At 48.4% G+C, this 25,590-nt stretch overlaps 1 protein-coding gene across 7 annotated transcripts in view; it reads right to left on the minus strand.

Moving 5' to 3' along the window:
* The window catches only part of ASB18 (ankyrin repeat and SOCS box containing 18), a 75,019-nt gene that overhangs the window by 12,457 nt on the left and 36,972 nt on the right, over window positions 1–25,590 (minus strand). For all 7 annotated transcript variants that reach the window (XM_055586541.1, XM_055586540.1, XM_055586539.1 and 4 more), the window contains one exon: window positions 14,698–15,202. In XM_055586541.1, the coding sequence (XP_055442516.1) occupies window positions 14,698–15,202 (505 nt within the window). The remainder of the gene's footprint in view (window positions 1–14,697; window positions 15,203–25,590) is intronic.

The raw sequence follows: 25,590 nt of genomic DNA on the forward strand, positions 1-25,590 counted from the left end.
ATTATACATATATAAAAAATATTGACTGCGATGTGAGGTTTGACATGGGGGGTGGGGTGGGTAGTGAGAATTGAGACTGGAGAGGACAGCAGGTCAGAGCCGGAAGCATGCTGTTGGCCACGATAAGAAGCTGGACTTTATCTTCAGGGCACTGGAAAGCCCTTGAAGGGTGATGAGTGGAGAAGTGACAGGGTCAGGTTTTAATTTTAGAAATGTCACCATGGCTACAGTGTTGAGAAGAGTTCCATGGGGCCATACTGGAGGCAGAGAGTTGAGCTACGAGGATATTTTTGCAATCTAGGGGAGAGATTTGTGCATGTTCAGTCGCTCAGTCGTGTCTGACTCTTTGTGACCCCCTGGACTGTAGCCCACCAGGCTCCTCTGTCCACAGAATTCTCCAGGCAAGAGTACTGGAGTGGGTAGCCATTTCCTCTTCCAGGGGATCTTCCCAACCCAGGGATCGAAACAGGGCCTCTTACGTCTTCTGCATTGACAGGTGCCTTCATTACCACTGAGATGATGGTGGCCCAAACTCAGCTGGTGGCAGCCAGGATGGAAAAAGAAGAAAGACTTTGAGAGATATTTAAGAGGTTGAGTTGAGAGACTCTGCAGACTGAGTTTCCCATTCCTGAGACGGTCTTTCCCCATCATCTCTTGGGCAGCTGGAGTACCCTCATTCCATTTGGCCTTCAGCCTCCCCTACCCCACCCAATCAGCCCTTGCCAAGAGCACCCCTGAGCTGGCTGTACCTGGTGGTCAGGGCTCTGCCTCCCCTCGGGCTGCATCACACAGCTAACTGCATCTTCCATTTGGATGTGTTCTTCTCTTGGCTCCCAGAAGCCACATGCTCATTCCTTCAGCACCCACGCTGCTGCTTCTACTCACTTTCCTCTGCTGCTTTCTCGCCTGCGCGTCTTCTCATGCTGGGATGGCCATGGAGTCAGTCCTCATTCGTCGTCTCTGCTCTCCCTCCCTGGTGATCTCATTCAATTTCCTGACTTTAGACACCATCCAAATGCCACGAACTCTCTAAAGTCTATCTCCAGGTTGGTTAAACCTCCCTCCCAACCCTCAGGTTTGAATATCCAATTGCTTACTTGATTATCTCCTCGTGGCTGGCTCAATCTTACACTTAAGGCATCCAAAACAGAACACCCGAGTCTCCCCCCAGCCCCAGACGTCCTTTCCCCCTAAGCTTCCCCTTACCTCTCGATGGCACACCCATCCTTCCAACATCTCAGGCTAAATTGGAGTCATCTTTGACTCCTCTTCTCACATATCCCGCATCCTACATTCAATCTGTCAAGAAATTCTGCTGGCTGTACCTTCACGAGATAGCCAGAATCCATCATTTCTTTTCCTTTTTGGCTGCACCACACAACTTGTAGGATCTCAGTTGCCCCACTAGGGACTGAACCTGGACCGTGACCGTGAGAGCCTGGAATCCTAGCCACTAGGCCACCAGGCGTTCCCTGTGTTCAGACCACTGCCCTCATCCATGCCAGCATGATCCCTCGGGTGGACTGTGGCCACAACCTCCTAAGCCATCTCTCCACTTCTATTCTGCTCCTCCTAAAGTAGATTCTCAACATAGAGACCACAAGGAGCCTCAGAGAATGTTAGTCAGGCCACACCACTCCTCTGCTCAAACCACTCCAATGGCCAACGTCACTGCAGTGGCCTAGGGGACCCCACAGTCTGCCCCTCCTCCAGTTCTCTCACCTCCTGATGCTGTCCCACGGGTTCTCTCCACCTTCAGCCTCACTGGTTCCTTGTTGTCCCCCACGTGGGTCAGGCTCACTCCAGCCTTGGACTCATGGACTTCATCTTATCTACCAGGCTATTCTTTCCCCAGACACCTGCTTAGCTAATTCCCTCATCTCTCTCAAGTCTACTCAAAACCATCCATCCTAATACCCTCTTTAAAACATGCTGCCTCCTGCCTTGGTTCCGCTCTTCCAGTCCTTATCACTTTATTGGCCCATTTATTATGCTCATTGTTTAATGCTCATCTCCCCCATTAGAATGTAAGCTCCATGAGGGCAGCAATACTTTCCCCCCAGTCTGGTCACGCATTAGGTATCCTAAGCGCCTAGTATGACTTTGGCAAATGCTGGTGCTCAATAAATATCTGCTGAATAAATAATGGATAAATAGAAATATGTTTTTTCTTTCAAAAAAAAAAAAGTACTCAGAAGGCATGTCTTATGAACCCTTGATATCTAAAAGTGTCTTTCTTTTGCCAGTAAAATGAGAGCTATCTTGGCTGAATATAGAATTCTAACATCTAAGTCTTTTCTTTAAAAATCTGTAGATGGCAGCCTGGTGCTCTGTGATGAACTAGAGGGGTGGGATCGGGGGTGCGGTGGGAGGGAGGCTGCAGAGGAAGGGGATATATACACATATATCTATATATAGCTATTACTGATTTGGTCATCTGAGTTAAATTCACCCATTCCAGTCCATTTTAGTTCACTTATTCCTAGAATGTTGATGTTCACTCTTGCCATCTTCTGTTTGACCACTTCCAATTTGCCTTGATTCACGGACCTAACATTCCAGGTTCCTATGCAATATTGCTCTTTACAGCAGCGGACCTTGCTTCTATCACCAGTCACATCCACAACTGGGGGTTGTTTTTGCTTTGGCTCCATCCCTTCATTCTTTCTGGAGTTATTTCTCCACTGATCTCCTGTAGCATATTGGGCACCTACTGACCTGGGGAGTTCCTCTTTCAGTATCCTATCATTTTGCCTTTTCATACTGTTCATAGGGTTCTCAAGGCAAGAATACTGAAGTGGTTTGCCATTCCCTTCTCCAGTGGACCACATTCTGTCAGACTATTCTTAGAAGAAGTGCAGTAGCCATCATGGTCTCAACAACAGAGCCCAAAATGCAGTTCTTGGATGCAATCTCAAAAACGACAGAATGATCTCTGTTCGTTTCCAAGGCAAACCATTCAATATCACAGTAATTCAAGTCTATACCCCAACCAGTAATGCTGAAGAAGCTGAAGCTGAATGGTTCTATGAAGACCAACAAGACCTTTTAGAACTAACACCCCAAAAGATGTCCTTTTCATTATAGGGGACTGGAATGCCAAAGTAGGAAGTCAAGAAACACCTGGGGTAACAGGCAAATTTGGCCTTGGAATACGGAATGAAGCAGGGCAAAGGCTAATAGAGTTTTGCCAAGAGAATGCACTGATCATAGCAAACACCCTCTTCCAACAACACAAGAGAAGACTCTACACATGGACATCACCAGATGGTCAACACTGAAATCAGATTGATTATATTCTTTGCAGCCAAAGATGGAGAAGCTCTATACAGTCAGCAGAAACAAGACTGGGAGCTGACTGTGGCTCAGATCATGAACTCCTTATTGTCAAATTCAGACTTAAATTGAAGAAAGTAGGGAAAACCAGTAGACCATTCAGGTAAGACCTAAATCAAATCCCTTATGATTATACAGTGGAGGTGAGAAATAGATTTAAGGGACTAGATCTGATAGATAGAGTCCCTGATGAACTATGGATGGAGCTTCATGACATGGTACAGGAGATAGGGATCAAGACCATCCCCATGGAAAAGAAATGCAAAAAAGCAAAATGGCTTTCTGGGGAGGCCTTACAAATAGCTGTGAAAAGAAGAGAAGTGAAAAGCAAAGGAGAAAAGGAAAGATAAGCATCTGAATGCAGAGTTTCAAAGAATAGCGAGGAGAGATAAGAAAGCCTTCCTCAGTGATCAATGGAAAGAAATAGAGGAAAACAATAAATGGGAAAGACTAAAGATCTCTTCAAGAAAATTAAAGATACCAAGGCAACATTTCATGCAAAGATGGGCTCAATAAAGGACAGAAATAGTATGGACCTAATAGAAGCAGAAGATATTGAGAAGAGGTGGCAAGAATACACAGAAGAACTATACAAAAAAGATCTTCACGACCAAGATAATCACGATGGTATGATCACTCACCTAGAGCCAGACATCCTGGAATATGAAGTCAAGTGGGCCTTAGAAAGCATCACTATGAACAAAGCTAGTGGAGGTGATGGAATTCCAGTTGAGCTATTTCAAATCCTGAAAGATGATGCTGTGAAAGTGCTGCACTCAGTATGCCAGCAAATTTGGAAACTCAGCAGTGGCCACAGGACTGGAAAAGGTCAGTTTTCATTCCAATCCCAAAGAAAGGCAATACCAAAGAATGCTCAAACTACTGCACAATTGCACTCATCTCACACACTAGTAATGCTCAAAATTCTCCAAGCCAGGCTTTAGCAATACGTGAACCGTGAACTTCCAGATGTTCAAGCTGGTTTTAGAAAAGGCAGAGGAACCAGAGATCAAATTGCCAACATCCGTTGGATCATGGAAAAAGCAAGAGAGTTCCAGAAAAACATCTACTGCTGCTTTATTAACTATGCCAAAGCCTTTGACTGTGTGGATCACAACAAACTGTGGAAAATTCTTAAAGAGATGGGAATACCAGACCACCTGACCTGCCTCTTGAGAAAACTATATGCAGGTCAGGAAGCAACAGTTAGAACTCCACATGGAACAACAAACTGGTTCCAAATAGGAAAAAGAGTATGTCAAGGCTGTATATTGTCACTCTGCTTATTTAACTTATATGCAGAGTACATCATGAGAAACCCTGGGCTGGAAGAAGCACAAGCTGGAATCAAGATTGCCAGGAGAAATATCAATAACCTCAGATATTCAGATGACACCACCCTTATGGCAGAAAGTGAAGAGGAACTAAAGAGCCTCTTGATGAAAGTGAAAGAGGAGAGTGAAAAAGTTGGCTTAAAGCTCAACATTCAGAAAACTAAGATCATGGCATCTGGTCCCATCACTTCATGGGAAATCGATGGGGAAACAGTGGAAACAGTGTCAGACTTTATTTTTTGGGGCTCCAAAATCACTGCAGATGGTGATTGCAGCCATGAAATTAAAAGACGCTTACTCCTTGGAAGGAAAGTTATGACCAACCTAGATAGCATATTCAAAAGCAGAGACATTACTTTGCCAACAAAGGTCCATCTAGTCAAGGCTATGGTTTTTCCAGTGGTCATGTATGGATGTGAGATTTGGACTGTGAAGAAAGCTGAGCACTGAAGAATTGATGCTTTTGAACTGTGGTTTTGGAGAAAACTCCTGAGAGTCCCTTGGACTGCAAGGAGATCCAACCAGTCCATTCTAAAGGAGATCAGTCCTGGGTGTTCATTGGAAGGACTGATGCTAAAGCTGAAACTCCAGTACTTTGGCCACCTCATGCGAAGAGTTGACTCATTGGAAAAGACTCTGATGCTGGGACGGATTGTGGGCAGGAGGAGAAGAGGATGACAGAGGAGGAGATGGCTGGATGGCATCACCGACTTGATGGACGTGAGTCTGAGTGAACTCCGGGAGTTGGTGATGGACAGGGAGGCCTGGTGTGCTGAGATTCATGGGGTCACAAAGAGTCGGACACTACTGAGTGACTGAACTGAACTGAACTGATTTGAGTTGTTGTATGACAGAAAATAACAACAACATTGTAAAGCAATTATCCTTCAATTAAAAAATAAAAAAATCTGTAGATGGGGAGTTCTCTGGTGGTGCAGTAGTTAGGTTCTGGTGCTTTCACTGCCCTGACCTGGGTTCAGTCCCTGGTTGGAGAACTTGGATCCAGCAAGCCACCTGGCATGGTCCAAAAAAAATATATGTAGATATTTAGTTGTCCTATGATAATACTGCAGAGACCTCAGAGTGCAGTCTGATTTTTACTACTTTAGGATCCTGTTTTCTACTTGGATGCCTTGCTAGGTCTTTCTGTGCCTTTTTAGAATGCTTTTGCTGGACTGTATACAGGTATGTGTCTTCCATCACTGATTTGCAGAGAACATCCATTCAAGTCCTACACTTTAAGACTTTTCAGTGCAGGTAGGTTTTCTTCTATTATGTCTTTGATGATTATTTCTGATCCATTTGTTGTAGGTTCTTCAATAACGTCACTTATCTGTGAGTTGGCTCTCTGCCCTTTATGACTATCACTTTGTCTTTTAGTTTCTTGACTTTTTTTTTTTTTATTGCACTTAAGAAGATCTTTTAACATTAGTCCTTTGTAGTGAACATTGTGGTTGACTTCCCAACACTCCAGACAATTAGATTAATTCAATCATGATCATTCTATTCTCGTTACCATTTAATGGTTGGGGAAGGGCAAGTTTAAGCCAATTGGAGTCAATAAAACACAGAGAAGGACTTCCTCAGGGTTTCTAGAGAAAAGCGGCTGAATCTGAACAAGAAGCTGGTTGGAACAGTTGTTCGAAGCCATTTAGAGACCAAGAAAAGGACCATTTTGAGGGCAAGGTTGACTCACTGAGCTTGGAAGGCATATGGTTCTTTGATGATGTCACTGACACTCAGAAATAACCAATCGTGAAGCCTGTGCTTCTTGTTATGAGAGATTCAAGGGGGGCTGGAACCAAGTCAGGCAGGGGCTGCCTGGCAGAGGCTGTGACTTTGAGAAGGAGCTGTCTGGGGATACTGGAGTCATGGAGAGGAACGTGTTGCTGTAGAAGCTACTCAGGATGGAGGAAGGGGACGAGAAACACCTTGGCTTTATTTCTCCCTCCACCTCCAATTTTCCACGGTGTCTCCCCTGGCTGAACCCAGCCAGAAACCAGCTATGGCTTAGGGCTATGTGTTAGCTTGAAGGGGCTAGCCACAATGCCCACACCCTGTCAGGATGCAGAGTAGAACAGAGAGACAGCAGGGCCTGGATCTGGGGGCACACAGACAAATAGCACAGCACCCTCACTCACATCCTTGGTTTGATTCTCTTTATGAATCAGTTCTGCCTTTTACTTCCTTTAATGTCATCTAAGAAAGCTGAGCACTGAAGAATTGATGCTTTTTAAATGTGGTGTTGGAGAAGACTCTTGAGAGTCCCTTGGACTGCAAGGAGATCCAACCAGTCCATCCTAAAGGAAATCAGTCCTGAATATTCATTGGAAGGAGTGATGCTGAAGCTGAAACTCCAATACTTTTGCCACCTGATGCAAAGAACTGACTCCTGGGAAAAGGCCCTGATGCTGGGAAAGATTGAAGGCAGGAGGAGAAGGGGATGACAGAGGATGAGATGGTTGGATGGCATCACCGACTTGATGGACATGAGTTTGAGCAACCTCTGGGAGTTGGTGTTGGACAGGGAAGCCTGGTGTGCTGCAGTCCATGGGGTTACAAAGAGTCGGACATGACTGAGTGATTGAACTGAACTGAATGTAATCTAATCTACCATTGTGTTGTTGCTTTCTTGGTATAAATTTATCTCCTCCATCTTCCTTTTCATGTCATTCTGTTGACTTCTCATCTTGTTTGGTTTTATGGATTTAAAGGCTGTATCATCTTGCATGCCATACAGGATGGCACACAGGCATACAATTTCTCAGATTTTCTTCTGGATCTTTTGATTAGAGGAACAGATTTCCTCTCTATTCTCAGGAAGCTATCTCATTCTTTTTTCCTGCTCCCCCATGAATCCATTTATTTTTCTCTATATTCATCTCTGGTTAAGGTTAGATCCAGACACGAAGTCTGTGGACACGCAGGGAAGTCCATGGTCCTTTCCTATGTTAGCCTTTGAGACGGTGGAGGGGCAAAGTGGAGGAAGGCTGGTAAGGGAGATGCCCAACCCAGGTCCTAGTCTGCACACTCTCCTGGTCACCGGTGCTCCATCTGGAGGCCTCTTCCTCCCACCCTCCCCCCAGCAGAGTCAGCAGGTTGCTATGCAACCTGGGTTCCTCAGTTTCCACTTCTGCAGTTTTTACTGCATCTCCCACAATGCACTGCACCACCACCGGCATCCACTTGCTACTTGGTGGACTTAAACGTTTGTCTTAATGTGTACTTGATTGCCTGAGAACTTAGGGCCATGCAGCAGAGGTGCATTGGCCCTTCCTGACTCAGACATGAGGTCTTCCTATTGGTGCACAGATTTGCTTTCTCCCCCTCTCCCCCTTCCTTCCATCCTTCCCTCCTCTCGTGTATGTCTTCACAGATACTTTAACATGAAGACAGGAGCAGATGCTCTTTGAACCTGGTAATCATATTACCATTATTGTCTCTAGTCCCTTTCCTACCCCAAATTTGTTTTTTCCCTAATCCATGATGGTCACAGGAGAAGGCAATGGCAACCCACTCCAGTGTTCTTGCCTGGAGAATCCCAGGGGCGGCGGAGCCTGGTGGGCTGCAGTCTATGGGGTCGCACAGAGTCGGACACGACTGAAGTGACTTAGCAGTAGCAGTACGATGGTCACAAGGATGGGCTTAAATGGGCTTTAGAGAAGGAGAGAGACAGAATGAGCACAGGAGGCTGGGCTGCAATGGGAGAGCCAGGCAGGCGTGCAGTCTCCCAGCCTTGCACCTCATGGTGGGCTCTTGATGAGCTGGTATTTCTGGCTTACACGAACCACCAGTAACATGCATTTCCCTGGAGCACAACAGCCCCTGAACCCCACTGGCCCCTTTTCCACATTGGGAGGAAATGCCCTGGTAAAGAGAGTAGATCACACTGGACCTCTGCACATGTAGCCTGTTTGTCTTTTGAGGTATTCGAGGCAGTTCCTGCATCTTCAGACCTTCCTCAGGCCAACCTGGACCCTCCAGCTACCCTCCCATCAGCCCTCTCACTTTTCAGCAAAAGAGTCAATGGCTCCCAGTGACTGCATGCAACCTGGACCTCCCCACCTCCCCACCCCCATTCTCTGAAGAGCTACCCTCCTCCAGACCCCTCCTCCCGGGGTCACGGACTGTGACAAAGTCTTATTGCCTGTCTCTGGGAATTCATTTCCTGTCTCTCCTCTGTTCCACCTCTCTGGGGCTCCAGGCCCTCCCCACCCCCTGACCAGCCCCCACCCCCACCCCCGCGTCCCCTCATGTTTGCCAGGCAGCTGGCCGCCTTCATTATTTCTACGCCAACACGGTTTAAAAATCTCCGCTGCTTCCTTGCTGTCTGCCAAGACGCGGCGGCCACATCACTCTGACAACGCTGATGTCATTAGGGTCTGCGCACGCTCTCTCCAGCTAATGAGGCGGCAGAAAGAAAATTAAGGGGGGAAAAAAATCACACGGGCACATTGCTTTCTGTGTAGATGGAGAAATAAAACAAGAGCAAGGGAAACAGAGGCGCGCTGTTGCTGAGAGCTCACCCCTCCTAACACGGTGGGGGCCAGCGTGTGTACACACCACTGTGTGCAGGCAGGGAGAGGAGCCCTGGGTTTTGACTACTGCTCCCCCCAGGCTCCCCTCATGGAAAACCCTGGGACACTGGAGTGTGAAGTCCCCTTGCCGAATTCCATAATTAGGTAAAAAAGAAAATACAAAAACTTCAGGTCCATATTGGCAGCGTGGTCAGTGACCAGAAGGAGAGGCAAGACGTGAGATTTGCAGATGCTTCTAGAACCCTAGTCATTCTTGCCCTCCACCTCCATTTCCCCTTGTTCCAGCTGCCTACATCCCTCACCTGGTGTGCAAGACACTATGTGGTTTCCAGCAGCCCTCTAGGCCAGCATGTTCTCTACCCTTGAGCAGAGAAGTCACCCCCCCGACCCCGACCTCGGGTTCCCATTGGATTATGTCACTTCCCTGGTGGCTCAGATGGTAAAGAATCTGCCTGCAATGCAGGAGACTCGGTTTGATCCCTGGGTTAGGAAGATTCCCTGGAGAAGGGAATGGCAACCCACTCCGGTATTCTTGCCTAGAAAATTCCACCAACAGAGGAGCCTGGCTGGCTAGTCCATGGGATTGCCAAGAGTCAGACACGACCGAGTGACAAACATTTTCACTTTCTTGATGGCTTAAGATGATGTAATAGACTCCCACTGTTCTTAAGACAAAGGCTGCAACCCTTAAGGAGGGCTCTGCCTAGTGCCCCAGCTCAGCTGCTCCCTTTTGCTGTTTCCTCTCCAGTTACTGCGTTACCCTCCCCTCCCCGCCCCACATATGTTGGTGTGTTCCTCCTGCCCCAGGACCTTTGCACCTGTGGTTCCTTCTGCCTGGAATGGTTTCCCCTCCCCTCTCCACATAGCTGTGTCTTCAGCCTTCAGATCTGGGATTGCACTATAAGAGCTCGAAGGAGTCTTGGACCCCCGCCCAGTGGGGTTTGGTCCTCCCCACCCCCACCGGGTTTGGCACTTTCAAGGTTTGCAGGGCCTTCACACCACAGCAACTTCATAGTGGTGTATGTGGTTGTCTGAGTTAAGGCCATCTCACCCAGGTGACTGGCAGCTCTATATGTCAATTAAACACTAACTCCAGCCTGGAGCACAGCTGCTCTAGAAATGCTTGTTGAACAAGGGCTTAAGGAATGCCTGTGGGGGAAGCTTTCATCACTGGTGTTGTCCAGGCATGTCTCCAACTCGGGGGCAGGTCTGGGTGCGTGTGCTCAGTCACTTTAGTCGTGTCTGATTCTTTGCAACCCTATAGACTGTAGCCCGCCAGGCTCTTCTGTCCATGGGATTTTCCAGGCAAGGATATTGAAGTGCATTGCCATTTCCTCCTCCGGGGGATGTTCCGAACCCAGTCTCCTGCAGGGAGGCAGATTCTTTACTGCTGAGCCACCTGGGAAGCCTTATGTGCTGTGCTTAGTCGCTCAGTCATGTCCAACTCTTTGTGACCCCACGGACTATAGCCTGCCAGGTTCCTCTGTCCTTGGGATTCTCCAGGCAGGAATACCAGAGTGGGTTGTCATTCTCCCCTCCAGGGGATCTTCCCAACCCATGGATGGAACACAGGTCTCCTGCATTGCAGGTGGATTATTTACCATCTGAGCCTCCAGGGAAGCCCATGAGTATTGGAGTGGGTAGCCTATCCCTTCTCCAGGGCATCTTCCCAACCCAGGAATCGAACCTGGGTCTCCTGCATTGCAGGCGCATTCTTTACCGTTGAGCTACCAGGGAAGCCTGGGAAGCCCTCTAAGCGGAAATTATTTATGACTGCCCAAGTCCACTCCAGTACTTTTGCCTGGAGAATCCCATGGACGGAGGAGCCTGGAGGGCTGCAGTCCATGGGGTCGCTGAGGGTCAGACACGACTGAGCGACTTCCCTTTCACTTTTCACTTTCATGCACTGGAGAAGGAAATGGAAACCCACTCCAGTGTTCTTGCCTGGAGAATCCCGGGACGGGAAAGCCTGGTGGGCTGCCGCCTATGGGGTCGCACAGAGTCGGACACGACTTAAGTGACTTAGCAGCAAGTGAGGGGCAGAAGGCCAGCAGAAGGTGAGCAAAGTCCTTATTCTAGACCAAGCATCCAACCTGCAAAGTCAGCTAGTCGCAACCAGTCCATAACCACCCTCATGCGCTCCTGCCCTCCTGCCGGCGGCTCTCCTCCAGGCGCGGACCCTTCCGTCCCAACAACTACGAGGATTCAAACCTGGCTGCAGCCTAACACCGCGCCTGCACCTGCCCTTGTGCCCCGACCTGACTCTGGTGTTAACTAGCGGTCAGCCGGGCAGAAAGGCCTGGCATTGTCAACACGCCAGCGTCCCCAGCCGTGACACCGCTTTGATGTCGGCGGCCGCGCACTGCGCGCGGCTCCGACGGCTGCTCTGAGTCCGCCCGCCGCGGTGCTGGCGCCTTTGTCTGGGCGTGGGGGGGAACTGTGATTTATGTCATGAGCTCGCTGTGAAACCTTTTGCCTCAGTAATTCTGAGCTCCGTGGGTGTCTCTTTACATCTATTTACAGCGCGGCGGCTGCCCACGGCCGGCCTGCTCTGTGACATTCCCCGGTGCTTCTGTGTACGCCTCGCCATGGCGCTGAGTCCTGCCTGCCGGGCGTCTTTGTGGCTCGTTTCAGCGTGTTTGCTGCGCGCTCCACGGGGCTGCTGAGCGAGTCGGGGCTGCCCTTTGATGTCCCGCGGGGTGATTAGACCCCTTCCCCGGTGGAGCACGCGCAGGGGGCCTGGGTGGAGGAAGATGCTCCTGCCCGATTTCCAGAGTGTTCGCTTTGGTTGAAGGGGGGTGTATGTGTGTGTGGGGGGGTGGGGGGCGCGGCGAGGCCAGAGTCTCACATTGGCTGGAGGATGCCCAGGGCAGTGATGAATGCCCTCTTGTCCACAACCTGTTCCTAGCGCTGGTGCCAGGGGCCAGGGCTGTGGACCCCCTTAGCACTCGTGCGGGGATACCCTCTGGAGGTGTGGGGATCTTCAGAATAAAGAGGTGGGATGCCCATTTCCATAGAGTCCATGCAGCCCCCAGGGCAGTGAAGTTGCGGGAATACTCTTCTCTCATTCAACAAACTCTGAGGGAAGGTCCGCAGGTGCCTGCAAGGTGCTCTGTTCAGGGCAGGCCATACTGCTATTCTGTGAAAGCCGTCTGGAGATTAAGATTTCTCAAAGAAACTCCAATGCCTTCCACAGTGGTGTGGACTTGCTGGGAGATGCATCATCATTTCCAGGAGCCAAGCACCGCTCCTGGCCCCTGGGTCTGCACTGCAGCTAGCTGGTCCCAGATGCAAACCTCATCCAGCCTGCACCCCACTGACCCAGCTCCATTCCTGAGTGGCTGACAAAGGATTCCCCAAGGGGATCCCAGGCCAGGGCCCCTGGAGGCCCGGAGGGTCTTGCCCTGCATCTCTGGATCAAGTCGGGGTGATTCCTCCAGCCCTGGAGACAGAGTTCACGGGCTGCCAGTCCTGTCCCCAGAATGTTGCCTGGGCGGCTGCACCTCAGACAAGGGCACCTGGATGGAGACCAGTTTGCCCCAGGCAGTTTTCACTGTGGCTCATCAAGGAAAGTCTTTCTTGTTTTGTTTTTTATTCATTCTTTTTTTTTTTTTTTAAATAATTTATTTTTGACTGTGCTGGGTCTTCATGCAGCGTGGGCTTTTCACTAGTTGTGGTCAGCGGGAGTTACTCTCCAGTTGCAGGGCGTGGGATTCTCATCGCAGGGGCCTCCCTTGTTGCGGAGCACAGGGACTAGGGCACACGGGCTTCAGCAGTTGCAGCACGTGGGCTCCGCAGTTGCGGCTCCTGGGCTCCAGAGCACAGGTGCAGTTAGTTGCAGCACACAGGCTGAGTTGCTCCTCGGCATGTGGGATCTTCCTGGATCAGGGATCGAACCCATTCCTCCTGTACTGGCATGCGGATTCTTTACCACTGAGCTACCAGGGAAGCCCTCTTATTCATTCTTTATGCAGTTTCACAACAAAAGGGCTGAAGGATGCATCTTGGTTCATGGTGTGAACTGGAGGGGTGGGAGGTTTCCATTTGTTTCCATTTTATCAGTTGATGGACTAAGCCTGCTACTATTGGGAAATGTTGAAATGTAAATTATGAATATATTGCAAAAGTCTGTAATATAAGTGTTACAGACTATAAAAAGGCTGGCATTTCTTCCCTTTCAAGAGCCCAGGAAATTGAAATCTCTGCATTAGTAGACTGCCTCAAGAAAATTACTTGAAGACAGTGCAAGAGTTGGCATAAGAAATTGTCATACTGTTTGTCAAATAAGGAAACGCCCAGGGACTTGTCTGGGTGGATTTTCCATGTCTCACCTATCGTTTGAGAGACAAGAAATGTATTCTGTATGCACCCACAAAGCAAAGTTGGCATCTGAGAACTGTGTGAATCTATTTCAGATCATCTAGAATATTGTCCTTTTTGGATAACAGCTTTTAAGCTATTTGTTTAAGACCAATCGGGCCAAAATATGTCTCTCGCATATGACTGGCAAGTCTGGGATAAATATTAAAGTAAGCACACCCAATTTTACATCTAATGGAATGGCTTCCCTTCAATGAAGTCTTTAGGGAGGACAACCTCTTAACCAGTATTTTGAGAATTTTTCTTTTGGAAACATTTTGTATCTGATTATTTTCTGATGATAAAGCTTTTTTTTTCCTTCAAAATTTATTTTAGATTTTATTTTTGCTGTGCCTGCCAGCACGCAGGATCTTAGTTCTCCCACCAGAGATCAAACCCCTGCCCCCTACAGTGGAGGCATGGAGTTTTAATGACAGGACTATCAGGGAAGTCCATCTGATAAGAAATCTTTATTCTTCATCTGTCTCATTTCAGTGTAGATCTGACACGTGGAAAAATGAAGCTGCTCAGAGTCAAGTCTGCAAAGTAGAGTCGAGGTCCCCGCACAACCTTGACCCTGGACAGGACACTTCACCTGACAGACACCCAGCTGGGGAATGTTAGGAGTCTGAAGTATTTCACAGGAGTGTGGTGAGGTAATCCTATTAATCAGGTGGATGACCACATAGGGTATTTAATTTCAAGTCAGATACCAGATGTGAGAAGAGGCTGATTTCCATTGTTCACCAATTACACCCAAAGATATCTTGGCCAAAATATTTTGAGCCATCGCAGCATCATAGAACTAAGTCCCTGGGACCTCCAGGTGACACCTTTGCAAGGTCACACTCGAGTATGCTTGTCAACACCCCAACCTTTTAATCTCCTAGGAACTCTAGAAAAGGCTTCCCAGCCCTCGCTCCTCAACGTGTGGTCCCAAGACTTCACTGAGAGCTTGCTAGAAACCCAGACTCTGCCACCCGTCTCCTGCGGATTCAGAATCTGCATCCTCACCTGTCTCCAGGGGGTTCCCCGGCCCCTGAAAGTCTGACAAGCGTGGCATGGCACCGGGCTGCAAGCCGGGTCCCTGTGCTGCGAGTCGTCGCGGCCTGTCCCGGGCCCCCTCTTACCTTGGGGAAGGCGTCGGGCCACACGGTGGGGGAGCCGTGGTTGAGCAGCTCCTGCACAGTGAGCTGCGGCTCGCCCTCAGGCGCGCAGGCCGCCGTCTGCAGCACGCGGGCCAGCGGCGACGCACCCCCATAGTCGAGCGCGCGCGCGTCGGCGCCGTGCAGCAGCAGCAGGCGCGCCAGGCCGGGGCGCGCGTGGCCGCAGGCCTTGTGCAGCGGGCTGCGCTCGTCCTCGTCGCGTGAGTCAGCCGCTGCGCCGTGCCTCAGCAGCAGCGTGCACAGGCGAAGGCAGCGCGCGTGCTCATCGGGCCGCCGGGCTGCACCACACGCCGCGCTCAGGGCCGTCTCGCCGCGGCCGTTCCTCGCGTCCACGCGCGCCCCGCGGTTCAGGTAGAGGCGCGCGTGCTCGTCCAGGCCGCGCTGCGCCGCCACGTGCAGGGGCGTGTCCCGGCTGGTGCCGCCCTCGAGTTGCACCGAGGCGCCGTGCTCCAGCAGCGCCTGCGCGCACCTGCGGGAGGTCAAGGTCGGTCACCGGGATTGGGCTGCAAGCCGGCATGCGCACCCTGTTGCCCCAGCCCCACACGCCCTGCCTGCTGGTTCTGGGCGTTTGGACCCATTGCCCTTCTCCCCTGGGGAGTTGGTCCTCAAATGGCAAGGGCAGGAATCCGGATCTCCATGCGCCCAGGTTATACAGGAGTTTACACTGGGCCTCAAAAGAAATGCGGTGACGGCAAAGCCGGGGTTGGGGGGAAGGCTACAAGGCTCACCAGTTACTAAATGGTGGAAACAGCTAGGAACTTTTTCCTCCACGTGCGTTAAAACTTTGTAATTTGTGACTACTGAGAGAGGTGGGTTTGATCTGTGTCAGGAAGATACCCTGGAGAAGGGCATGGTAACCTACTTCAGTATTTTTGCCTGGAGAATTCTCATGGACAGAGGAGGCTAGAGAGCTACAGTCTATGGGGTCTCAAAGAGTCGGACATGACTGCCCGGCTAAGCACAGCACACACCTTCCAAAGCAGCACCGTATGCGTGTGCGTTAAGTCGCTTCAGTTGTGTTCCAGTCTTTGCGACCCCATGGACTATAGCCTGCCAGCCTCCTCTGCCCATGGGATTCTCCAGGCAACAATACTGGAGTGGGTTGTTATTCACTGCTCCAGGGGATCTTCCCCACCCAGGGATCCAACCCAGGTCTCCTGTATTGCAGGCAGATTCTTTTACCATCTGAGTCACCATGGAAAAGGTAATATGGTTCAAATGCTGGAAACATGAATAACCTGGGAGCTTAGTCACAGGTGGCAGATGGGGACCTGGGAGTCACGGTTGTAAGGAAGTCCCCTTAAACTGTTGGGCTGTTTATCAGCCGACATGTTCCTCTGCTTGTGGTGATGGTGTGAGGCAAGGCTTGCCCAATTCCCAGGGAGGACATCTATCAGTCCCTCAGGACACAGCAGCGGATTGGCACTGGGGTGTCCTCAGACAGGACTGGAAGCGTGGGCAAAACATGCAACCGTGCCTAACTGTAGGACCATCATTGTTTCAACTGAACTCTCCCTGAATGGACTGTGGATTTTGGCAGTAGCTAAGTCCCACTGTGCTGTCTGGCTCCCAGGGGAAGCCAGACTCCCCCAGAGGTGGGTGTCTCCTGCTGCCGCCAGGTCCCTCACATTGGTGCCAAGACTGCTGTCCCAGGAGGGCCGTGTTCTTAGAGCTTCTTATACACCTGGGAGGACTTTGAGAATCTCAACCTAAGCCCAGGTGGCAGCTGCTGGCAGGCCCACTGGACCGGGGCCCTGGACACTGGTGGGGAACTAACCCAGTCTGGCCCCGCCTGAAAGCAGGCCAGTCTCACAGGCCCTCCTGAGCCCTCCTCCATTCTGCTGGCCCTTGGTGTTCGTGGGCACCGGCAGGCCACCAGCATCACTTCAGCCCCTACTCCTGGGTTGCCTCCTGGGACGTTTCTGCCCTGGCGTTTGCTCCACCTTTGGAGTCTGATGGGCCCGCATGCTGGCTGCAGAGGGTAAGACCCTGGTCCCTGTAGCTCACCCTCCTGTTGGTGCCCTCCTCATCTCTGCTCTGTTGAGACTTGGCCCATTGGCCCCTGGCCCTCGGCACCTAGGGCAGGGCCGGCCCACTACTGGTATTCTCTAAAAGCATGTTGAACAAATGCATTTCCTTAATCAATGTCTTTCAGCTTTCCTTTGCGTGGCCGCTGTTTTTCCTGTTATTTACCTGACTGGGACTCTGCACCAGATCCTTTGAGGGTTTCCAGGCTGGAAGCCGCTGGCGTTAAATCTGTTTACATTTCTATCCAGGGACCCGCAATATTTTAAACCCTCTCTCCATATTTCTCTATCCTCCATGTCAGCAGTATCTTGAGAAGTGGTCTGTCTTGGGTGAAAGATCTTTACAAACAAGTACGATTTGATGTGAAACGTCCTTTGGGACAATAAGCAGCTAAGAGAGGATGCAAATTTGACAATCAGAGTGCTTCAGTTTGCTTCCTCCGTGCCTCTCTGGGAGGAATTTTGAACAGTGCAGCAGGAGGTTAGAAATCAAAGGTTCTGTCTCATTTTGCCACTGAGCCTGTGTGTGCTCACAAACAATTACCAAACATTTTCTCCTGCTCTTTTTTTTTTTTTTTAAAGCAGCCCAGCCTCTCTGAAGAAGTCCACCGGGAAATACAAGTGGGTCTCTTTTCCATGTCCGCAGCCTAACAGGCTGATGGCCAGGTTGCTCTTTGCAACAAAGATACCTTTCAGAAGAATGAGGACACTGGCCCAGCCTCTGGAGGACCGAGGATACCCTTTTCATTTTTAATGAAGAGCTTCTAATTGGCTAAACCTTGGCACTTCCTTAGAGCAGGTCATGATGTAAGTTGCAGACCACAGGCACGAGAAAAAAACAACACAACGGATTGACTGGGGCACCTCTTGGCTGGCACACACTGGGCAGTCATTAAAAATGAAGGCGTGGGAGCCTGTTTAATGACATCGAAAGCTGTCTGCAGTGGTCATGTGTAAAGACCAGCATCGAACGCTCCTATTAAAAAAAAAAAGAGTAAATATGTATATGCATGGGAAGAAAGCCTGGAAACATACAAGCCAACGTGTTCACCTCTGGATGGTGGGGTGAAGAGTGCTTTTATTTCCTTTCTGCCTGCCGGTATTTTCAAATTCACTTTCCAAAGTGACTCAGAGTTGCAGTTTGACAGTGGAACAACAGCAGAGGTTATTAATAACAGAACCATCCCCCGCCAGCCACAGCAGCAGCTCATGGATTCTAAGAATGTCAGCTCAGCGTTCCAGGTTTCCAGAATGCGCTCAGATTTTCCATTGATCTGTCCAGGTGTAAGCAGAGGTCTTGGGAAGGCTGTAGGGCAGCACCTCTGAGAAGGTGAGAGGAGAGGAGAAGGTGGGGGGTGGGTGGTGGGTCCTTAGTGACAAGCAGAGCAGTGTAACAGTCTTGGGGACCTGCAAGACTGACCTTGTGTTTGTCAGTGTCTCCAGTCAAGGAAGAAATGGCCCAGCAGGAAAGCGTCCCCCACGCCTCTGCAGGACTGTGTGGGAAGCTCTGCTTTGGCTGAGCTCTTTCCTGCCAAGCGAGGTTTTCTCGAGCAGATGTCCTGCCGTCCTGGGAGACACAATACGGAAGGCCTGGTATGGGCTTCCCTGGTGGCAGACAGTGTAGGACCGTCACTGTCAGGAACCAAAGGTATGTTCTCATCTGACCATGTCAAAACCACTTGTCTCTATCTTATGAGATGAAGGAGACACTGTGTTGTCTGAACAGCCTCTGATACGAAGCAACCTGGGCAAACACTTCCCCTACCCCCTGCCATCCCTCCTCTCCCTCTTTGATAATGATCATGGTGACAAGCTGTTACGGGGCCCAAGGTTGACAGGACACAGAAAAAGTGGCTTGAGCCAAAAGGCAGGAGTTAATAGAGATGAACCCATCAAGGGCGGTTGAATTAATGTCATTTTGACTTATTTGTAAAGAGAGAAGTAGGACTCCCAGCACTTGTCTGGCACACAGCTCCCAGCTACCTCCAGCATCTTTCCAAAGCACAGCTTTCCTGCTCACCTGGCAGATGCAAATGGTGCTGAGCGCCTCAGCCCAGCTTCCTCAGTGCTCACCTCTTCCTTACCTGCTCACACCACCTGCCAAACTGCCCTGCACCCCATGAGGCAGAGCCTGTTCAGGCTTTCCTTCTCCAGCTTCCCTCCTCCCCACCCCTCCAGTGGCACAAAACCCTCAAAAGTAGTATTTCATAGCCTCTGGTTCTGAGCTGGGACGTCAGTGCATTCCCCAGCACGTGGTCTTTTAATTTATTTTTAGAAGAATGTTATTTTTAGGCTTTGCGACAAGTCTGCACTGTAGGTAGAATTTGTAGGTGGGGAAACTGAGGCTCAGAAGAAGACCAGTGACTCAGATAGGGCCATCCAGCCAGGGGGTGGCAGAGCAGAGGCTGGTCTGCTGTGTCTGGCTTAGTCCTCTGTCATCCCGCCCTGCTGCTCCTCCCATAGGTACTGTTTGCTAAGCACCTTCTGTGAACCAGGCAAGGCACTAGGCATTTCCCAGAAGTTCTCTCTAAACCTTTCATTCATTGGTCCATTCAGTAAGTCGAGAGCATCCTCCATGCTCTGTACCCCAGGTCAACGCAGGGGGCAGGGTCTCCTCTCTGAGCACTCCATGGGGCTCAGGACATGCCTTCAGATGGGACAGTGAAGGTGCAGAAGGCTGGGGACATCGTCTGGCTGGGGGACCTCATGCTAGCAGGCAAGGAACAGGAGCCTGCTTCTCGCCCAGTCCTCTGGGCAAGTCTGCACCAGAGATTTTATTCTCTCTGGTTTTCCGTGAGGATGCAGTTTTTGAGGCTTGAAGCAATGATCTCAAGGGTAGAGACCTGGGAGAGGATGGTGACCCTATAGTCAAGTCAGAACCTCCTGACTGAGATGTGAACCCAGCTACTGCTGGAGAAGAGAATGACTTGACAGTCGTCAAAGGATGATGGTACCCAAAGAGCAATGCAACAGCAAGGACAAAGAACAATAAAAAACTGGGTGAAATTCACAAAATCCAGTTACATGTTTTTGGAGGGAAAACACCTTCCTTTCAAGCCCTCTGTCAGGTGGGTTCAGCATCTATCTCCGGAGCAACAGCTTCACTTGCTGGAAATCCTTGGACCCTCCAGCTGCCCTTCACTGTCCTCCTGTGCTTGCTGCCCGAACCCCTCATGGCCAGTGTGTTCGCTGAGAGTAATGGGTGTCATGAACCAGTCTTGTCGGATCATCATTAAGCTACTGTTACTCCTTGGAGTTGACATGGAGGCAGATGGGCTGGAGACACGTCCCTGGGGCAGGGTGGCTGGGGCCAAGTCTGGGTCCGTCCATGGGGCCAGGCAGTGTGGCTGGATGCTGAGCAAGGCAGGTCTGCAGGGCGGTGTGGTGGGGGTGGTTGGTGCACAGGGGACGTGGGGGAGAGACTTGGGAGGACAACACAGCCTTGCTTTCTAATGAAGCCATTGCAAGGAGACTGCCTCTGTGCATTGACTCCCTGGCTGGTTCCAGGTGAAGGATGGGGAAGCCGCTGCCCTGACTTTGATGGAGGAGCAGCTCCCACTTGGTTTGTCTGGACCTTCTGCCTCTCCTCTCCTCTGGGGACCTGCCGCCTGCCCCTTTCTGCTCTGTATTTTCTTCTCCCTCCCTTTCTCCCAGGATGCTCAGCTGTGAGACTATCAAGCATAGATGTTCACAATTGTAATAGCTGATACGAATGGACAAATCCTGAAGGGTAGCAGGGAGATGGAGAGGGAAACTGCCCAGCCATGTCTATTCTTATGGTTTCCCTTGGAGCAATGGCTGCCATTTAATTTGCTTCTGAAGCGTTCGATGGTTGTGGCTGCTAATGATATTTTAGGCAAATTCCCCATGTCTCCCCCCCCCCCCCAACGCCACCCCCACCCACCGCAAACTGCAAGTGAAATTCTGCATTTGGGTGGACTGAGGAATGACTGAAGGAACTAACTTTGATAATTCAGTTCCACTGTTTGCCCTGCTTTCCATTGAAGGAGTATCTGACTTTCTGAAAGATTCATTAGTATCCCCTCCTCAACAAGAAATGGGCAACCTTCCTCTCCTGCCCTGGCCCCAGCATTGGATGAAGGGGGAAACCCAGAGGCATCAGAGTGAGGGGAGGAGAAGGAGGAGAGAAGTGAAAAAAAAGACTCTACTCTCTTTTTCACGTCAGGTGGCCACAGTATTGGAGCTTCAGCTTCATCAGTCCTTCCAATGAATATTCAGGGTTGGTTTCCTTTAGGATTGACTGGTTTGATCTCCTTGAAGCCCAAGGGACTCTCAAGAGTATTCTCCAGTGAGCCAACTCATTGGAAAAGACCCCAATGTTGGGAGAGATTGAAGGCCAAAGGAGAAGGGGGCAGCAGAGGATGAGATGATTGAATGGCATCACTGACTCAGTGGACATGAGTTTGAACAAACTCCGGGAGATAGTGAAGGACAGGGAAGGCTGGAATGCTGCAGTTCATGGGATCACAAAGAATAGGCACAACTTAGCGACTGAACAACAACTCTCTTTTTAGGTAGTGATGTGAACCCCAGCTACCTCTGGAGAAGAGAATGACTAAACAGTCACCAAAAAGATGGGGGTGAGGTGAGGGAACTTTGATTTGTATGAGATAAAAGTTGTTTTTTTTTTCTGATTTATTTTAATTGGAGGCTGATTACTTTATAATATTGTGGTGGTTTTTGCCATACATTGACATGAGTCAGCCATGGGTGTACATGTGCTCCCCATCCTGAACTCCCCTCCCACCTCCCTCCCCATCCCATCCCTCTGGGTCATCCCAGTGCACCAGCCCTGAGCGCCCTGTCTCATGTATCGAACCTGGACTGGCAATCTGTTTCACATATGATAATATACATGTTTCAATGCTATTCTCTCAAATCATCCCACCCTCGCCTTCTCCCAGAGTTCAAAAGTCTGTTCTTTACATCTGTGTCTCTTGTATGAGAGAAAAGTTTTATATACATGTTTTTATATAATTTTTAGGTGAAGTAAAATTTGCATACAGAGAAATGTACAGGTCTGAAGAGTACAGCCGTACAAATTTTGGCAAGGGATGTGTGTAATTAACATAGCCTATTGACATATGCTATGACATATGCATATTGACATAAAGACATAGCATATTTAAAAAAAATTTTTTTGGCCATACCATACAGCAGGTGGGATCTTAGTTCTCTGACCAGGGACTGAACCTGCATCCCCTGCACTGGAAGGCTGAATCTTAACCCCTGGACCATGGGGGATGTCCAAGAGGTAGCATATTTTCATCTCTCCAAAAAGTTCCTTTGTGTTTGCTACTGGTCAGTCACCACGAGCAACCATGATTCTGATTTCCCCCCCATGTTCTGTCTTTTCTATAATTTTCTACTTTTTTGTGTCTGGCTTCCTTAGTGTAACCTGTCTTTGACATCCATCCATGTTGTTGTGTTCACAAGTAACTCGTTCTATTTTATTTCTGAGTCACATGTAATTGTATAGCTATACCACAGTTTTAAAATTCATTCTCTTTTTGATACTGATGGGCATTTTCAGTTTTTGGCTATTATGAATAAAGCTGCTATGAACATTTTAATGTAAGTCTTCATGTGGGCATATGTCCTTATTTCTTTTGGATAAATATTTAGAAGCAGAATTGCTGGTAGGTATATATTTAACTTTAAAAGAAATGGTTAAGCAGTTTTCCAAGGTGATTGCATCATTATACACTCCCAAAAACGTGTGAGAGTTCCAGTTGCTCCACATTCCTGTCAGCATTCGGTGGTGTCTGACTTCTTGCCTTTAGCCATCCTAAAGAGTGTGACATAAAGAATATTTCTTCACGGCTTTAATTGCTTTTCCCTGATGACTAATGATGTTGAGGACCTTTCTTGTGTTTATTGGTCATCTGTATATCTTTCTTGAGGTATCCGATCAAGGATTTTTCTCAGAGGGTAAAGATTGGATTTGGCCTGGATTACCTGTTTTAATACCTAACAGTGAGTTGTATGGATTCAAACAGAACTTGGCAAGCAACCATAAAGGTGAGGAATCTGCCTGAGATTCTAGATGTGGCAAGGAAAGAGGATAAACCTATGACAGAACATGTTTGAAAGGTCATGATTAGAGATGAGCAGGGCTACTTTCTGACAATTAGAGGTTTTTGAAAAAGATTAGGTTAACAAGGGAGAAGTTACCTTTCAACATCCATCTCTCTTATGACATTGACTTTCTTTTTTTTTAACTCAATTAAAAAAAAAGATTTATTTGTCTGACTGCTGGGTCTTAGTTGCAGCACGTGGGATATTTAATTGCTGCATGTGGACCCTTAGTTGTGGCATGTGGGGTCTAGTTCCCTGACCAGGGATCAAAGCTGGGCCCCCTGCATTGTGAATGGGGAGTCTTAGCCACTAGATCACCAGGGAAGAGCCGACATTGGCTTTTGAACCTGGCTCTGATGGTTGCCACTTGGTAGTATTTTACCAAGAGCCCATGTTTTTCCATTTTACTGATAAAACAGGCTCTTGGTGAGCCTCAGCTTTCTAACCTGTAAACTGGGAATAACCATGCCTTGCAAGCCTGTGAGGAGGATTATAGCAAGTCAGACACTTGCAAGTGTTCAGAATGTGAAGTTCTTGTACAAATTATCCATTGGGGGCAGTCCCTAACTGACACCTTGGTCTTTAGTATTCCTCGAGATGCCTCAAAGTCATGTTGAACCAAATCCTGTTTTCTCCTCTCCACATGAATAATGACTCAGTCACTCATCCGGGTTGTAGAAAGTGGACTGTTTTCTGGATTGGGCATCAGTGCCCATGAGCTCGTGCCCATGCAGCTAAACCTCCTGTTATTAGGCAGAAGCTTTGGGATTGGGGTGAGGACTCAGAATAATTGTTCCTACTCAAATCCTGCCCAGAAGGTACCTTTCTTGCCTCAGGGAAAGGCATATTTCATTTTTCTCTGCCCAGATTTCATCCTGCCAGGTTTGAGTTAGAGAAAAATTGCCCAATGATTTTCTTCAATAATATTTTCCTCCTAAGATAATTAGCTGCTTCCACAAGTCCAATTCTGGCTTAAAATTAACTTTTATTTAGTTGAATTGACACAGCTGGGACAAAGAAGTAAATGTGCATGCTTTTTGACTAACATGCTCATGAAGGAAGCAAATTCTCCTCACTTTTGTATAAATCGAGACAGCTTTAGATGAGAAAAAGAATCGGGACTCTGCTAATTCTTCTCTCATTTTAATTATCTCAGAATTTTAAAAAGGGTCAAGGAGAGGAATCTGGTAATAAATAGGGCGAGACTGGCATGCAGGCTACTAACGTGAAGAGAGTAACTTTACTGGAACTTTTCTTTTTGGGAAAATCTCTTCAAAAGGTTCCTAGATTAAAGCTCTGATATCCCTTTTTGTGTGTTGAATTCTGAATTCTGAAGCTTGCAGGTTGGAAGGAAGCACAGATAATTTTTTTTTTAATCCCAGGAACTCAGAGACTCAAAGGTTTTAAAGTCCTGCACCCACGGAGAAATGCTGACTAAAAGGGGTTGGAACAGAACTGGGTCCCTAGGTGTGGAGACCATTGTCATCAAGAGTAAGAAAATGAAATGGCTCTGTATGTAGGTCAACGACCCCCTCTCTACTGAAAGGTAAAAAAATTAAGGATGACCTAAAATCTACTATGTATAAAAAGATTCTGGAAAAAGTAGCTCTTTCCTGTCAAAGTGATAATGTTTATACTACCTGAAGCCAGACCTCCTCGGAGTCTGACTTTAGGGGGACTCTTCAGAGCTGAAAAGCCGCAGTCTAAACCTCAGTCCCTCTCTGACATGTGTTAACTTTCATCCTTCAAGGGAGTTGGCTATGTTATTGTAGAGGTGTTCAGTGGGACCCGCCACCATCTTCCATCAAATCATTGATACTGAAGGGATTCTGAGTCAGCTGTTGCATGGTTCTGCCTGAACTTATGCTGTGTTCATCACTTATCTTAAACTTTTCCTCACTAACTTGGATTTAAATAAGTCAAGACTGTCAAATGAAATCACCAGGGAGAAAGACTCATGTAGAGAGACACATGGAGACAGAAGAGAAAATGAGAAGAAAAAGAAGAAAGAGGAGGAAGAGGAAGACAAAAGAAAAGAGGTTTCACAAAGCCCCGTCTTAATACAAAGACATTTTAAAAGTCTTTATTAAGCAATGTACTGGATTTGAATGATTTCTGAAAAACCGACTGAAGTTAGGAAATTAGTTTCTATCACACAGTGTGTAAGCTGAGTAGCTCTGCACATGCCTCAGCTCCTTATGACAACCAAATGTAAGCCTGTTGGCTTGTCTTAAGGGCTGCTGTTAGGGTTCACAATACCTTGTGTTCTGAGTAGGTGATACATTCTTATTTCTTAGTAAAAAGCCACATTTTTTCCTAAGACTATAAGGTGGAAGATTTGAGTCCAAGGTATGAAGCAAACTTGGTTTTTAAAATTCTATTTAAAAACTACTATAGATTTACAGAAGAATTGAAAAGATAGTACAGAGAATTTGCAAATGTCCTTTACCCAGTTTCCTGTAAAGTTCACATCATATATTACAATGGTGCCTTTGTCAAAATTAAGAAATTAACCTCAATCCAATACTATTAACGGAACTGTGGACTTTATCTGGATTTCACCAGTTGCCCCATTAATGTTCATGTTCTGCTCCAGGATCCAATCCAGGATACCATGCTACATTTGTAGAACTTAATTTTGAACAAAACTGAATACAGACATGACTTTTGAGGGGGGTGGGAAGCATGGTGTGTTCCTAGACATGGAATACCATCAAATGGCTTATATTTT

Source organism: Bubalus kerabau, chromosome 6 (assembly GCF_029407905.1).
Source record: "Bubalus kerabau isolate K-KA32 ecotype Philippines breed swamp buffalo chromosome 6, PCC_UOA_SB_1v2, whole genome shotgun sequence".
Classification (NCBI taxonomy): domain Eukaryota; kingdom Metazoa; phylum Chordata; class Mammalia; order Artiodactyla; family Bovidae; genus Bubalus; species Bubalus kerabau.